Source organism: Copidosoma floridanum, unplaced genomic scaffold (assembly GCF_036245765.1).
Source record: "Copidosoma floridanum isolate Cflo_tuat_1 unplaced genomic scaffold, Cflo_Japanese_pri ptg000030l, whole genome shotgun sequence".
In the NCBI taxonomy this organism is placed as follows: Eukaryota; Metazoa; Arthropoda; class Insecta; order Hymenoptera; family Encyrtidae; genus Copidosoma; species Copidosoma floridanum.
Genome location: NW_028321907.1, coordinates 655,469 through 673,603, shown reverse-complemented (window position 1 = coordinate 673,603; position 18,135 = coordinate 655,469). Strand labels below are relative to the sequence as shown.

The 18,135-nt window shown below is 44.3% G+C and overlaps 1 protein-coding gene across 1 annotated transcript in view; it reads right to left on the bottom strand.

Annotated features, from left to right (window-relative positions):
• Window positions 1–17,460, bottom strand: part of Ten-a (Teneurin-a transmembrane protein) — a 99,160-nt gene extending 81,700 nt beyond the window's left edge. The window contains exons 1-2 of the mRNA XM_089597142.1: window positions 17,257–17,460; window positions 6,744–6,788 (exon numbers count right to left, since the gene is read on the bottom strand). Coding sequence (XP_089453268.1) covers window positions 6,744–6,788; window positions 17,257–17,312 — 101 coding nt within the window. The 5' untranslated portion in view covers window positions 17,313–17,460. The remainder of the gene's footprint in view (window positions 1–6,743; window positions 6,789–17,256) is intronic.
• Window positions 17,461–18,135: the final 675 nt, after the last annotated feature.

Below are 18,135 nucleotides of genomic sequence, written 5' to 3'. Positions count from 1 at the left end.
TTACGGAGATACGGGCGTTTAAAGATTTGACCATTTTTTTTTTGCATAAATTTTAGATTCTAATCAATGCTACGGCTTTGTAATTAATTGCAATAATGTTCTAGACTGCCTGGGTACTTATCTGATAAATTCTAAGTATTTTATGTGTGGTTGCAAGAGCCTAGTATCATAAAAATTAAAAAAATATTTTTTAATAATTTTGATGATACCAAATTATTGCTTATTTAGTTCTATCTTCATTATTTACGGAGATACGGGCGTTTAAAGATTTGACCATTTTTTTTTGCATAAATTTTAGATTCTAATCAATGCTACGGCTTTGTAATTAATTGCAATAATGTTCTAGACTGCTTGGGTACTTATCTGATAAATTCTAAGTATTTTATGTGTGGTTGCAAGGGCCTAGTATCAAAAAAATTGAAAATAAATTTTTATAAATTTCAGTGATCCCAAATTATTGCTTATTTAGCTCTATCTCCATTATTTACGGAGATACGGGCGTTTAAAGATTTTACCTTTTTTTTTTGCATGAATTTCAGATTCTTAGCCATTCCACGGCTTCGCAATCGTTTGCAATCATGTTCTAGACTGCCTGGACACTTATCAGGAATAATCGTAATGTATTATGTGTGGTTGCAACGGCCCTAGTATTAAAAAAAAAGAAAAAAAATTTTTATGAATTTTAGTGATCCCAAATTATTGCTTATTTAGCTCTATCTCCATTATTTACGGAGTTACGGGCGTTTTAAGATTTGACCATTTTTTTAAGCATGAATTCCAGATTTTAAGCGCTTCCACGGCTTGGTTATCGATAGCTATAATGTTCTAGACTGCCTGGACACCTATCTGATGAATTCTTAATATTTTATGTGTGGTTGCAAGGGCCTAGTATTAAAAAAAAAAAAAAAAATTATTTTTATGAATTTTAATGATCTTAAATTATGGCTTATTTAGCTGTATCTTCATTTCTTACGGAGATACTGGCATAAAGTTGTTGTGACTTTGTAGTCGTTTGCAATAGTGTTTCAGATTGCTTTAATCGCTATTCAATTTTTAAAAATTATTTTTTAATTGACGGCATGTGCCTACAATAAGCGAAATAAAAAATCAGTCAGTAAGTTATTTTAAACAATTTAAGTCTACGCTTACCCTATCGCTATTTTTATTATCTACAGAGATTGTCGTTTTTAATTTTTTGCCCTGCTAAGTCTTTTTTTTGTTTTCTTATATCTATTATTTGTTCTTGGTACATGTACAGAGCGCGTCAGTGTTTTATTGTTTGGAATGTAAAAACAAAACAGAAAAAAAAAAAAAAAAAACAATGGATCAACTAGTTGACTAGGAATTTTTTGTTTTTGGATGGAAAAAATTGATTGTTAGGGTGTAGTTGCGCGCAAGCTACGGCAACCCTCGATGATCCTGAAATTTTAAGGGATATCGACCGTTGGCCAAGGGAGACTAAGAGGGAGTGAGAAAAAAGCTAGTGGAGAAGTGTCAAAGTGCAGGTACAGTGCCATACAAGGGCGCCAGATCGCCCAGCTGGTCTACTCTTGGTGCGTCGAATCATGGGTAAATTTTCTGTTTATTCATAGAAGAACGGATGTGTGAATATCACTTGCAACGTGACTGTTGCGGCCATTATGGCTGTCAGGCGTGTGGCAATTTAAACATAAAAAACTTCGATGCTTGATTGCCCCGCCCCCCTCGCACAAAAAAAGGAAAAGTCATTTTCATCGACGATACATATTTATGTACCTATTTGAAGTTGTCTCTGGACGTTTACGTGTACACCTGTTATTTTTACATGCAGTCTTTAGGCGTTAACTTTCTTCTTGCGTGTAGCTCGATGATGAATAAATAACAATCAATAGCTATTCAAGAGAATCGATGGGGGAAAGAAAAGGCGAATTAAAATGCTCGCAGTAAAGGAAAATATAGAGCCAGTTGCTTGATACCATGTGAGTACCTGTGTATGATCACGACGGATGCGTAACATTTTATACAATTCACCACTGACCAATATATACGTTTCGATGTAATTGTCATGCAGATTTTATGTACAAAAGGGTAAAAAACTCGTGTACTCAACGAAATGCAAGTTTTTACAGCGTGACGACTACGTGGTGGTAGATCGAATCGATAAAAGGGAAAATCCCCGGTTCTAAATTGAAATTTTATAAACGTACCAGCGGCCACCGCTTTCATGCTGTTAAAAATTAATTTCTCAGCTTTCGACGCAAGGGCACAACGCGATATTTACAGTGTTGTATACTTAATAGCTCGCGCGCACGTATACGCGTGCACGCACGTGGCAATGGGGCGTGCGCGTGCGACTCTGAGGAGGTGGCCGCTGAAATTACGACAGGAAGCGATATCGCGCAGCTTGGCGAAAATTATTATTCAGTACAGAGGTGGGGAGGAGGCAAAACGGGGTGAAAAATTATTGGTGCTCAAGCGGCCGTGATTATGCAACCAGAATCATACTTGGCTTTGGTTTAAAAGAAGGGCCATTTTTCTGCGTCAATACATTCGCAAACGTCCTCCAGTGTTATTTGCAAATAATTTATTGTGGGGTCATCCGATGGGAGACCTCTGTCACCTCTGTCATTGCCGACCAAACAACAAGTCGAATCACTAATCTCACGGCTTATATAAATACCTCCACCACCCCCACGTAGGTATATATAATTTATGTACACACATACGTGTTATAGCTATATATGCAGGGAGTAAAGCCGTTTGAGCTCCGCACCGCAATTATAATACAGAAGACGAACTGTACGTGCTACATGATGGGGAATGGAGACGTAAAAAGCGAGGCGAGCCAACGTGTAGCTGATGGGAAGCCGGTATAGACGTAGAGCCGCGCTGCCGTAAATAATTCATCCGGTGGCGGTAGGTTATACGAAACTGCCGGCGCTTCGCCCCTTACCTACATGTATACAGTCTAGCGTCGAAGGAGCTGCTCCACGTCCATATACCCGTATGGATATATATTTATCAACAGACAGTGAAGGTATATACGTATATATGTACGAAGAGTGAGCTTTTCCGTCTGTATGAGGGTAAAACACCGGTGTTGGTGCGGTGTGTGCTCGGTGTCATTCAACTGATGAGTCAATTGCGATGCCACCCCCCCCCTCCGCTACCTCAGCGCCGTCAACCCCTCGAACCCATCGTAGCTCTCTCACTTTGCGGTACACACGCCGGCACTTGCCACCCTCGCAATTAAAATGTAACACTTTCTTCTTCTTCTTTTGCTCTCTTTTTCCCTCTGTATGCGTGTGTGTGTGCAACCCCTGACTCGAGGACGCGCCATACACCCGTGATCCCTCCGACTCCACCTTTATACATACATGCTCTTTTTTTCCCTCTATGCACACCTTTGGCTCTAGCGTCTTTCAATGCATTTCATGTATGACTTGAAATATTCATGAACGAGCCATGCACCGTGTATTATACATATATGTATAGACGCGAGCCTCTCCTACAACGTATCTATACACAGTAGCTCGGTTAGTAGCTACATAGGTTGGGGCGCGTGGCATTTTGCAACGTGAAAGACCGATAATTCATGAGTCGACGCGTGTTTATACCCACGTACGCAAGGCGGTAGTTTTTTTTTTTTTATGCCTTTCGAGCTCAGCGGTGGCGGCACCAGTGATGCTACATTACATACAAATATGCCGCATACGCGACGCAAAACACGCGTCTTTTTCTTTTTTTTTTTTTTTGCATCATACTGTATTTTTGCAAATATATATGTATACGCTGTTGTTTCCGTACGCGTTTTTTAAATATGGATCCTTCAAGAGTGCTCTCGTCCCTTTGTGTCTTTCTCCCTCGTTTGCTCCCTTCAAAGTAAACTGCGACAGCGGGGGGTCGGGATAACTTGATAAATCATATACACGAGCTACTGCGCGCGTATTCCATCATGTATAGGTATTATAAAATAGAGATGGGCGCTCGAATCGATTTATCGAGGAGCCACCGGACTACACGTGAATTCATCCGTAGATTGGACGTACGTGTATATGTATATACATACATGCGCGACGATTTAATTAATTTCGATTTGATAATACCTGTACCTCCGGATTTCGTCGACGGCGAGCGCGCTACCACCACTATAGCTACTACCCTATATCGGCGAATAAAATCGCGTTGGCAACAAATTCGTAGTTGTAGGTTTGTCCTCTCGCTTATATACTAATATAATATCCATATGCACATAGGTATTACGCGCGTATACATATACAAACAATAAAATACGTCGAAGCGAGCGGATGAAATCCCTCATTCGTACGAGCGCGCGATCGGGAATGGGCTAATCCCGCCCGATGATTACTCCCGAATGTACAACAGTTCTAGTTTCAACTATTGTTATTGTCATTGTCGTCGTAGTTGTTGTTGCAGTAGTTTGAAAACTCATAACAATTGAAATCGTGATTATAGTACCCGGGGATTTCACCACTACCGTAACCCGATGAGCAAAACTACAAAGTGACGAGTAATGTTTTTATCCATATATAATTAAAGGCGAACCTGAACACGAGCACGTGATTTTCTCCCCTCTGGCGTCCAGCTCTTTGTTTCACCCACTGTACCGTGCGGTCCCTTTGTATTTCAGGTGTCCAATTTATCATCGCAGGTGGACGCACACACGCGCGCAAATAAAGCCAACCCTCTGTCATAGTAGCCTACAAAGCAAACAGTAACGGCTATACTTACGTATAGCTATGTTATACCTGGGATGCAGCCGCAAAAGGTGTTTTGCCACATCATCAGACGCACACCTAACGCTGTGGGGACGAAGAATGAGGCAAGTTAAGGTATAGAGCAAGAGCTAGAGTAACGAGGAGACGTACCTATCTAGGTAGGAATTTGAATGAGGCAGCGCCGCGACGGGACCAAAGAGACTCGCAAGGGAGGAGTCTGCACATGGAAGAGCAGCCAAGGGTAAGTATATGTATACATGTTTATACACCTGTGCACGTAGCTGCGTTTAAAGTATTCGGCTCATTAGGCACGACGGTGCTCCCGGAGATAAGAATTGAGTGGCTTTACGAGCGGGAGAGCAGCTGCCGTGAGATTGCCCTTGCCGGGGAAAGAAAAAATTATCCCCCCTTCCCCTCTCTCCCTCCCAAGGGGTGAAGCGAAGATCATCGGTATGCGGGTCACTATGGTACTCGTTCACCCCCACGGCTCACGCCATACTGAGGATAAAAACGCGAGAGGGTGCAACGGAGCTAACCGTGAAGAAGATGAGAGTAATTTCGACTCTCTCGATATTCGATGGAAATTCAATATATAGGCATTTCGAGGGATATACCTGTGCATGGGTGTCGCCGGTGGCGGTGCCAATAATGGCGATGATACGGTATAGAAGAGCCTCATCCACCGTATGATGTAGGGGGGGGGGTGATGCAGACGGCACACAGAAAGAAGAAGAGGGAGAGAGGAAGCTTGCAGAGGCTCGCGCGCAATATCAGACAAACGAATAAGCCCGAAGCTCATGAAAATAAATTTCGCGGGGAGGGGGCCAAAGGCGCGCGCCCGCTTTATTCGCGACGCATATTTAAAGAGCTTCCATGTGTGCCCCGTATATACATGTATATGCATACCCACTCTGCTCGGGAGGGTCGGCGAGTATAAAGAGGGAGAGAGTCAGAGGGCGCGGAAAAAAGCAGCGCCGCGAGAAAGAGGAGGGAGTGGTACACGTATAGGAAACGGAGAAAAATAAAAAAAAAAAAGGGGGGGGCAAAGAGAGGAGTAGTCGCCGGGAGGAAGCCGGAGGCCTACAGCCCTGTATATGTATAGGGGAAGCGTATAGCGAGGGCCAATCGTTGCCTTCGATTGTCCGGGCATGCGCGCGCGTGTTTATCCAAGGGGAAAGCCGCGGAACCCGAGGGTACATCGGGCAGGAAAGGGGGTGCGCGCTACTACCGCTCCGATTGCGTTAGACAATTGACATCCGCGCGACGCTATGTGGACTCTTCTCCTCCCCCTTCCCTCTGTGTCCTATCTTATCCGCGCTGCAGTGCCGGATACAGCGCCATTTTCGGATTTTCCTCGGGAAAAACAGGAAAATGTTTTGACGCGCCCGAGCGCCGACGGGGGAAAGCGCTTTCCGATGTAACGCCGATGATCGGGCGATGGGAGTCACGTGCAACCGGGATGAACTTTTTTTATTTTTCCCCGAGTCCGCGCCGCGACCCATGAAACGAAATCGTTTTCCCGCGCACCGGCCAAGCCGATATTGACAGTCGAGAAGTGCACGTGTGCCCCTGTATGATGCGAGCCGGGGATAATACATTGGTGAACCAATCCACATATATACATACATCTACGTTTACCAACGCGTTTTTTGCATATGTGTGGGTACGTACGCCAAACAGCTGCTGTACGATATAGGATACACGGAATATATGTATAGGGAAGTGCGCAGGTTGGCTTTTAGGCGCCAGATATATACAGATTACAGCCACACGATGGATTTCGAGCACCAGCTTGAAACTTTCTGCCGTGTGATATAACAGTTATCAAATTTGAGATACGAATGAAAGCTCTTTTTACATCCATCCCCCAAATGGTATATATGGGTAATTTTACAAAATTGTGCAACGGATAGGTATCATATATTATATCCTTGCTTTTTGTCAAATACTGGATTTTCGTGTAATTACATAATATGTATAGGTAAGGCAATGTATGGTTAACATTTTTATGATAAAAGTACATACATATAGGACGACTGCATCAATAAATGACCAGGCACCATCGAGTGACTGAAACGAGAGAGAAAACATATTTGTTGTTATCACATGAGCATACTTTTATGCAATCAGTAATTATCATATAATCATTTTTATCGATAAGGCGATAACGATACAGTTGATGATGTATGTATGCATACGTAAATAATAGCGTATGTGTGCATGGCAGTGAAAAAAAAAAGCAGATGCTGAAAGCTCGGCTTCGTACGTACTATAATGGGTACACATATGTATATATAGATGTTGATGAAAATGATTGCGCGCTTGGTGACGTGATCCAGTCATTACTGGCATTAACTGGTCATTTACCGAGGCAGCCAGCGTGAATGCGAATTCCAATCAAGACTCGGTATACGAGTCGCTAAATTGCTTTCGTTCGAGCGACGTTTTAATTTGGAAGAGCAAATCTTTCTTTTTTTTTTTTTTTTTTTTTTCTCCAAATGACCCTCCGTTTTGTTTTGTTTTTCATCAATTTGAGTGTCCCCCACAACCCCCCACTCTCGATACCTTTTTTTTTTAATCCCGTAAATGACCAGATATTTGATGCGATTGTTGATGGGTGATGACTGATGGAGATTGATGAGACGATCCGTAAACAACAAAAATCCACGAAAATGCGCATGCAGCAGTGTATACGAATACATTTGAATGAATATGCGTACAGAGTTACGCCAACAGCCAGACTGGGTGATGGTAATTCATAAACTTTGATCGGATAAACGAAAACTTGCCCGAGGGTACGAATAAATTTGAAAAAAAAAAAACAAACCTTGGCCACGGTACAATAACCACCAAGATATTTCGATTATATCGTGTAACAGAAAGCCGTGGCACTGATACACGTACGTATCTCCTTGTCGGAGGAAGAGGGAGGTGGCATCAAAACGCTGTGTTTTCGTTGTACATTTATACACGCAGGAGAGAGAGCGACGGAGGCGGTAATCCGAGAAAGAGATATTAGAGCAGAGGCCATCGGATCTCCGCGCCCCTCGGCCGGCGTATGGAGAAGAACATTATTTCCGTGTTTTTTTCCCCCGCTCAGCCCCCTCCCCCTCCGAGAGATAATAGAGGTGACGCACGCCCCCTCGTGCATGTGTGTGGCACGAGCGCGTGTCGCACCCCTCTCCCCCGCGCCGCGGACCAACACGGAGAGGAGATCGTATTTCGATCGATCCCTCGCTCCGCCACGCATCAACTAAAAGACGTCGACGAAGACGAGCGATGAAAGAGGCTCTTACGCGCCGAGTGGACGTTTCGGTGCGTAAGTACAATACCCACCCTCGTACAGATATATACATATATACCTACAATCGCGGGAGCTTTCGATGGCCCACTTTCATTTTCTCAACTGAAGGGAGGATACCATGGTATATAGGTGTAGGCGTGCGTATATTAAGGAATGACTCCGCGCACACGCCGAAGGATCTACACGCGCTGTAAAGGTGTATACGTGCAGTAACCCACGGTCCTCGCGAGGAATCGATTTTCCTTGACGCATGCGCCAAGCGCTCGCGCTTTTGTATCTGTCTTGGCGGAATGAAAGAGCTTTTACAGAGAGAGAGCTTGTCTTCCACCCCCTTCGCTCTATATTGTAGCTTGCAGGGACGAAAAAAAGTCGAGTATTAGGGGGTGGGGAGGGGGGGCAGCGCGAAATTTCTTTTTCAGCCAATTTTCGCCCATAAGCGGGATGAGAGAGGGGACGAAAAACTTGGGACGACTCCCTTCTTCTGCAAACTTTACTTTCGCCAACACCGCGTATGAGTAACTTTTTAAGCGCCACCCTTGTACTTTGACCATCATATTGGAAAAAGCGCGAAGCCATGCGATCGAACTGTTGGGGGTGGCGAGAAAGACCGCAGCTCTGTATATTGTCTGGTGATAAACTCGGGTATAGCTACGAGGCCACGTTAATTAAAACAAATACGGCCCTTTTACGAGCCATCTGACGCACGTACAGGTATACGCATCGCCTACCCCCCCTTTGTCTCCTATCTGCCGGTCCAAAAGTAACCAATTTAAGTGTCACTCGGGGGGAAAAATTCGATTTGCGAGATCCCGATACGCGCGAACCGGTGTTATTTTCAAGAAAAACTGGCTCGTGCGCTACGTGTGCTTGGATTTTCAAAAAAAATGAATAAAATAAAAAAAAATAGTAGCTCGCGGGGGTGAAATTAGAAAAGCGATCGCACGGATATCGACTCGCCGAAGCTCGCGGGGCCGTATTATAAATATATAACCGTACATACGTCGAGAGAAAGCGACTCAAACTCCGCTCGGGAGCGCACACAGAGGCAATTTGTTTCCATAATATGCCTGCTGTACATGTGCAAGTCCTACGTATACGCTACGATTTGAAATATAGCGAGGCGGTGCGCGCTACACGCGGAGAGTACATCATGTTGTACACATCACGCACAGGCGCGCACAGGAGCCCTCGTGTATACACACATACATAATATACTGTATACACCCAACAACTGCAACACTGCACCCCTTGCTCCCTTACTCTGTGCATGTCTCCCCGTTCGCTTCTCCTCCCCTCGTATATTTGGTTTCGACTCGTCCCTCGGCGACGGTACTTCCGGTCCGCGCGCAAGTGGTCAATTAACTCGTTCCTATTTGTATCTTATCGATCGTGAAATTCGTGCGTTCTGAGGAGGGGCTCCTTTGACCATCCAATCTGCGCGCGAGGAGTATACGTGTGTGTGTGTGTGTGCATTGTGGAAGCCCGTCGAGTCGAGGAGACCCTGTTAATACACGCGGAGAAACCGTACACATACGCCACTGGGAGAGAGTGTGCGAGTGTAGCTTAGGTGAGCTTAGTCGAGGACGATTTACACGACTTGATGAATCTACCACCACCTCGTGTATACCTTATACCTACACGGCGCAGCTGTACCCTATACATCTCCCATTGTCATCTAGTGGACGATGCACTAGGAGTAAATAAATTCCAGAGAGGAATACTTGGGTGTGCAAAAAATGATCCCTTACCGCAAGTAGTATAGTCCGTAACCGGTCCTACGACTTTATTGTACCCGCCATTCTAGTCTTAGGTATATACTTGCAATCGCCGCCTTGATGAGTTGATACCACTATAGGTATATATACCGTGTACTCGCGTTTAGCTGCGTCAGTTGTGAGACTGCGCGTACAGTCTCGGTTATTTTGTTTGAAAAAAAAAAAAAAAAAAAAAAAATTAGATACTACGCAAGTGCAGTCAACAGTGTATAGTTACACGGTCGAAACACCAATGAGGCAAATGGTTAAAATAAGTGATTTGACAAGCTTTCCCAACAAGATATAAAAGCCAAAACCAAGGAGAAGAGCTTTCTCTAAAGTGAATTTCCATCTGATGTACTTACCCCGAGACCAAAAAGTGGACTAATTCACCTTTTGAAAGTTTGTAATTAACATTTTTAGTTTAAATTTTCAACCTAATGCTCTACGGATTATCATAGATGACGACCTTTTTTTGTCGTACACGTACAATGGGCATGAGAGATACATGCATACGCATGATGGGGAAGGTTAATTAACAGTATTACAATAAATGGATGAAACAGAAAGAGGGAGGGAGTCGGGCCAAAAATACACACAGAGCCAACCTTTCATTTTCGCCCTCGAGGAACGAAAGGGGGCGGGTGGGGGGTTTCCAATGTAATCTCGCGAGACACTGGGCATAATTTAAATTCAGCCACGTCAGGCCGGGCTGCGGGAAAAGAGGCAGGGGAATTTATCTTGGCACCTTTTCCTTCGTCAAATTGCTCTCCGCAGCAGTGGCAGTAGCAACAACGTCCCCAAGTGCCTCTCTCTCTCTCTCTGTATACATGTTAACGGGAGACATGTCGAGCACGGGTCGAGGGAGGAAGGGTTCGATGCGATATCAGCGTTATCGCGGCCAACATTGTCCCACCTAAATTTCCGGAGGCACCAAGACCGTCCAGCAGCTACACGCGCACACATATATGGACGTGCGATAGGGCTTTTGCTGGGGGGGGGGTGCCCAATAATGAATGCGCGTAAAAGTACAATCGCAGCCCAAGTCGCTCGATAATAATATCACGGCGTGGGGGAGGCGGTCAAGCCAATATCTCCCCTTATAATACATCGGTATAATTTTGGCGTGGCGCCTGCCGTGGCAGCACCAGACACAACAATGGGAAAGGATACTCGAGCGTATTCAATCGGGATACAAAATACGTGCCTCTATGTGTCGTATACGTGCGCCCATCCAAGTGACCAAGAGCCAGGGGGGAGAGAAACGTTTGAAAGCTCAGCCTCCCCTACACACATACATGTATATATAGGCACGTGGGCGTCAAACAGAAATATACCTATACTGCAAACGTCCATATACCGTAGGCATCGGCAACACTCATGTATACGATATATATATAAATATGTTCATACGAATGTATGTGTTCTTGCGAGGGATACACCTATATACATACCCATACGCATATGTATATCTGATGTAGCAGAGAGGAAACGAGGTATAGATCAGGCTGTGTATTATATCGACAGGGGAGCCGATGCGAGTTGTTGTTGATGTAGCATCGTGTAACATTTATGCCATTGAAAACTCAACAAACTCAAAAAAATGTGAAGCTATATGATCAAACGGTAGTTCCTTGGGATGAGCATTGTTCGCGCGATTAATCAAGAGTCGAGGATTTATCGGAGCAACGCGAATGTGCGATATTATTTCGCTTTGCCCTCCCAATCTAATATATCTTCCCGCTCCGCGTGTTATTACAAGATCTTGTTACACCGAAATTAGTTAATTGTATTAGGAGTGGGAACTACAGTGCCGGCAGTTCTCTCCCCGCAGCGGTAAGTAATGCGTGGGACGCTACGAGTATAATCTATAGCGCCCGAGGAGCGTATGTACTTATATGGCGATGGAGCTGAGAACGGCCAAGGGAAGTTTGTCCGGTTCCTCCCCTCCTCTCGACGCGGGGGACACAACTTTTTAGCTCCCGGCTCATCGTCGAGAGCTGTTTTTCCCTTTTCTATCTAGAACCATTACTCGATTGTGTCTTTTTTTTTTTTTTTTTTTTTTTTTTTCCGGTTCCGGTTGCGCATTTTTATTTCCCCCCAAGCGTTTATTATTCACGCGTTGTTTGGCCAAATCGATTAGAGTAGTTGACCTGCGTTTGCCCGTACGTACCTTTGGTGAACCAACGGAGCTTCAAAAAGCGATGCTGAAACGAAATTTCCAAGCTAAAAGCGGGGAAAAGCTGTTTTTGAATAAAGTAATGTTCTGTTAAAACTGCAGGAGGAGAGATTTATTTTTTAAAAGTTATTTGGCCGAAAAATCGGGAAAAAGCTCGGCAGGGGGTACATTGATGCATCGGGGTTTCTCCAACGCGTAATGATTCATGGCCGATTCATATCGCGTTTCTTCCCGTGACGGCTCCAGATACTTCATTTTCCTTCCCCCCCACGTTTGTGTTCTCGAGTTATCACTGCAGAACTGACAAGCTGCGTAGGGACATTTTATCGAAGGCACATCCGAAGATGAGCTTCCGCCCGTGGATGCGGGCTGTTTTGACTTACTACAAATGCTACTCGCTGAAAAAGCCATTTCGTATATCTTGACTGATATTCCAGCAGATCTCCCCCGATACCGAATAATCGAATACGAGATTTAGGGACTTCCGATGGAAAAGCTCTTTTAATATTTCAACAAATATCTATAACTTGTTCCCGAATTTATTGGGGGCACGAGCGACATCCGTTCAGTGAACGATATATTATATTTCGGGTCTCGCTGTTTTGATCAAAGTATTTCATTTGATCGCTATACAACCGCTGATGTTCAATATTAATGACCGGATTTACTCGTGTTTATAAAATGTCAGTCTTGAAAGTGCTGGAGGATGACTAATCAATCAAATTAATTTGTTAAACTGATCGTGACGTCACTGCCGAAATTGGATAAAATTTGAACAAAGTTTGTCATTATTCAAAATAAATTTCGTTACATTTAATGGATCATTTGATTTTGTTCTCAACTTGAACCATTTCTTCGTTTGAAATCAAATATTTGAGAAATTATTTATAAGAGACATGCATGTCGGCAATATTTTCAGGTGTAACAATGACGGAGTGGAACTTTGAATCGGAAACACGACATTTATGGCTAAAAGGGAAAAATGTCCTAAAAATGGGTGCAAAAGCGGCTAGTAGTGCACGAAATTTCGGATTCGTGCGGCCACACTAAACGCGAGCGATGGACTAATGCCGTGGAGTGCACGCATATACACGGTACAGCTATATAGGCATGTGGGGGGGGGGAGGGCTTTTTGACATCGCGTCAGCAGCAAGGTTTGTGGTGGCGACGCGGAAGGGGCGAGTTGATTTTTGAAATTGTTAAACTCGCAGTGGCTGACCCTAGCTTTTGTGGAAACGAGTGCCAAATCACAAGATAAAATCTATTTTTCACAAACGTCACGTTTTTACGTGTGTTTTTGAACAGCTTTGTTTTTTTTTTTTTTACTTTTGTTCTCAAAATCAGTATTGTGGTTTGAAAATTTGAATAAAAATTATGAATTTTTCATATAATTTGCTTTAAATTTCAGAAGAAAACTTAAAAAAAGTGTTTGATTTATTTTCATCTGACCCCGTATACGTGCAAAATAAGAGAGTCCCGTTCCGGGAGGTATGTTACAAAAAACTCCCTGTCTCTATTCCTGCGTCAGCTGATGGGAAAATAACTTTTGCTCGTCTAATTAGACTATTTATGTACGAAGGAGAGTTCAATGAGACCAGGATCAGAGTATTGACTCGATGAATAAATCAATCGCCTGCGGTGGCGAAACTTTCAGCGCATCTAAATAGCCGATAGTTTCAATTGTCAAGCGGCAATAATTAATAATAATAACTGCTGGAAGATCATCCGATCAGACGTTTTTTATACATATAGTAATACACGTTTAATGTATAATTCATTAAAAAAACGATTTGATAAAAATAAACCATCAGTGATGCATGACGATTTATTTTTCTTGAACCATCGTTTGGAAGGATTATGTACCACCCTCTTTTCTTGCTATCAGCAGTACTCGTAATCTAATATGCCACGATTTAAAGTGTAAGCACGCGTAAGTGTATATATTATATATATGTGCAGTGCACAAACAAAAGCAGATTCTTCCTGGCGTACATAAAAAACGACGGAAAAAGGGGGGGTCCTCTTTGGGGGTAAGAAGCAAACTTAATGGAGTTATTTCGTAATTTGTCATTTTTTAAAAGGAAGAGCAACAGCCGCGGCCGACTCGGTGGAAAATAATAACAACGCGGAAGCGCGCGCCGGGAACGATGGAGAATAATGGGGCGAGCCGCGGAGAGAGAGAGAGCCGAGGTGCACGTATAGCCGTGTATTGCACGGGAGCGCTCGTCTGGGGCCCGATATTGTAATATGATTCCAAGCAAAGGCAGTTCAATAACCAGTTTTCATTGTACCGCGCCAGGGTATATACGCGGGTGGTGCTCTCTCTCTCTCCCCGGGAAAGCTGCTCTGATTAACGTCACCCTTTGAACGAAAACAGTGTAGCTCTTGTGTGTTTTTGTGCCTTTGTGCGCACCTCCCTCCCTCCCTCTCTTTTTTTTTTTTTTTTTCGCATCGCTTCTAATGCTGCCGCTACGGGGAAAACCGATGCGCCCTGTATTTACGAAAATTTGTACGCTGCAGGCTTTTAACGAGCTCTGGCTTTTTTCGCTCCGGGCGCCCCGGTGGCTGACTCCCGACTCGGGTCAACGCGATTTGCATTATTTAATGGGCGCGGAAAACACGTTAAGCTCGTCCCCGGCCGGCCGTAGGCGGAGATCGGAAGGAAAGCGTACACCTCATCGCGCTCGTTTGCCCATTATCGCGGCTGCTAGGCTCCACCCTGTAGATTTTTCTTTTTTTTTCTCTCCGAAAGTGCGAAAATTGCAGCAGAGTTGGGGTGAATTTACGCTCGCCCAGTGCATATTCGAGGCACAGTTGGCATCAAAGTACTGCGGGTGTGCGACCCGGCAAATTCAAAGGTCTCTCGCAGGCCGTACGTATCAGTTACAACAATTAGCGCGGAAACTGCTTTAAATTCCGAGAGTCTGTTGGGCGACGTAACGGGAGGGGAAGCTATATCCACTCTCCCCGCGAGCGAGTACGCCAGTGCGTATATATATATAATATTGTGCGTATTTTTGCATTAGAGTTCACTCGCGGGGAAACGTGAATTATCGGCTCATTGATGCAAAATGTGCGCTAGTGTGTGGCGTTATATTCCCTCGGCTCATTTTGCGCGGCGCATCGCGAGCGGAGGGTCGTTTCACAAAGGGTGGAAGGAGGATGAGGATGGAGGTATAAAAAGAGCGTAGTAATCATTATTATTACTGAATCAATAAAAAAAAAAATAAAAAAAAATAACAATATCTTGTTCACGCACCTCACCCAACGCGCATATATTTTATAACCCACTTTACCATCAATTTCACTCACCAATGTTTGTAAAGTTACGGAATATTCTCATTTTTTTTTTTTTTTGTTCGGTTGTTGAAATTGGTTTTTTCAAAAAGCCCAGCTCTGGAGTCGAGAAAAGCATTTTACAAAATTGCGCGGAGCAACATTGTTTAATGATGGATAAAACTCATTGTTTTTTTCGATCGCTTCGTTCATTCGAGGTGAAAATCCTTGCTCGCTTGGTTGATTGGAGTATTGAAAAGAAAGAGAGAAAAAAAAGGGGGGGGATTAAAAATAGCACGCACACAGAATATAATGTAACAGATATTGTTTGCCCCACATAGTGGACGTGTTATATTTTTACATAAAATTCAAAAATGTCAAAGAGGGTTATCAAACCATTTGCGCTCCGTTGAATAACCATGCATTTATTGTTATTATACATATATGGTGAAAATGAGATATGGTGATAAGACCCGACGGAGCTGGACCGATCTTTTGCCCTTTGAAACGGATTGTGCCGAGGTGGAGCGTAAATATTATTCCTAATATCTTTAAATACTAGAGGAGTTGGGGAATGTCTCGGCTTAACCCTAAGAAGAAGCATCAAGGGTGGCCGGTCGAAAATGTGTTTGTTTTCGCTTCACTGATATACATACAGAGTATAAGATATAGCCCCCCCACAGGAGCGGCGCGCCGGGCCTTTTTTCTCTTTAAAGTTGCTCACGTCACTGAGTGTTTTAAAATGAAAAAAAAAAAAAAAAAAAAAAATCACCCTTTTCCCGCACCGTCAGTTATATTGACTTGTGTTTGTGTATTCAACTGCAGAGACGGAGAGATGGCTCTCCGAAGTTCTTGGAATAAAAACTAAACTCGACATCTGCTCGAGAGCAAAACCTTTTTTTTTGTGTTTGTGTTCTGCCGAACGTCATCTGCATTTGAATGAAACGGAAAATTTTATTTTCTTGGAGATGAGAAGAAAAGTAAATGAGCTTATTATATTTTTGGAGTTTCACTCCGAAGCAACAGATATCGATCCGACCTACACACTGTATCTTACGTGACGCAATTAAATGAGGTCGGCGAACTCCCTAGAGTTTATCCTTTTTTTTTTAATATTCCGCAACGGTTGCGAGTGCATCTATTCATAGAACATTAACCACTTGACCTTTTTTTTAAAAAGCATGCAAAACTCAATTTGAGAGATGAATTACTAGCATCGTCGAGCTCAAGCTAATAAAAATGGAATAAGGTTTGTTTGGAACTTTGTATACTTACTATAATTTGTCAATAATTGTTGATTACATGAATAATTATTCTGTCATTCAATGGCGTATCGATAAAAATTAAAATTTAAAAATGAATCATGTTAAATGCAATGAAAGATGATGCGGTTGATGATGTTTTATTATTAATATTATATATATCCATGACCATGCATCAATGACCTTTAACTGAACTATAAATATCATCGCGTATGTATTGTTTGCACCAGTACTCGCGTTATAAATACATTCCCTCTTTATTTATGAGAGTACAGAGCTGTGACATATAAAGAATGGATGTACCTTATAAATCAGAATAAATAAAAAAGGTTTCAATTTGGAGCCTTAAAACACAGGCACCATAGATCTTTGGATAATACTTATTGAGCGTTGCGTTCGTAAATCTCGCGGGGGAGCTGAACTCAATTTAGGCCAATCTAAGAAGACGTGACTTATATGTGCACATGAACAATGGCGTAATAAGATAATAACATCAACACACCGTCGTCAATAAACGGCATTCAAGTTTTTTGGTCCAAACGAATTTGACTCTGTGTTGACCTGGTAATTAAAAAAAAAAAAAAAAAAAAAAAAAAAATCTCGGATTTTGTAATTGCGCGACGACTGATTTCGTATGAAGAAAACAAACACGGAGCCCAGCATAAATATAGTTCAGCGGAAACGTCACAGATGAGACGGGCCGCCAAAAGCAGACATCAGCTGGCAATGAGTATAAAAAAGGAGCATCGAGTGGGGGACTCACCTGGCGTGCCTCCTTGGAAGCGGGGGCGGCACGGGATTGTGGTAATTGTCCATCATCGCGTACGAGTCCCTGTCGGCCGGCTCGAGTTTTTGCGACTGCGATGGCTCCTGCTGCTCGTAGCTGTCGAGCTGGTCCAGCCGTAGGAGCTCCGCGTCGCGGGGCGAGTGGAGCTCGCAGTGGGCTACGTGTAGCAAAGGCCTGAGGCTGGAGCCGCCCTCGCGCTGCTGCTGCTGCTGTTGAAGCGACGGGGGTGTCTGGGGCTGCTGGACCACCCCACCGACGCGCGAGGGCGGCCCCTCCCGGAGCAAGCCCGGGGGGGCGGTGGCCACCGGGTCTAGGCCATTGGCGAGCCGGTACTGGTGCTCCTCGCCCCAAATCTCGAACTCACCGGCGGCCGAGTAGTCGCCGAAGCCCGACGTCTCCTTCAGGGTGGAGCGGGCGGCTGAGCTGCTGGTGGAGTGGCCGCTGCTACCCCCAGGCCCCCGGGCCTCGAGGCTCGAGGAGCCCGAGCCCGAGCCCGCGCACCGCTCCTCCCGCCTGCGTTTGCGACTTATCTTGAAGGAGAGGCGGCAGCGGTGGCCCGAGCCGCCAAAGACCTAGCTCTCCGACCGGGGGGGGGGGGGAGCCCTTTCGCGCGCTCGATCGTCCACGCTCACCGGCTGCCACCCGGGACTACAGCACCAGCCGCGCACATCACTCTCGATCTTCACCGATCTCTCTTTTTTTTCGCGATACGAAATACCGCGGCCAGTCACTCAGTCTTTGTATATACCTATATTATACAAATATGGTAAATTAATAACCTCGCGCACAGACACAAGTAAACAAACAAACACGGGTCACTCGCGGCGAGGAGCCTCCAGGATCGATCATCCACTG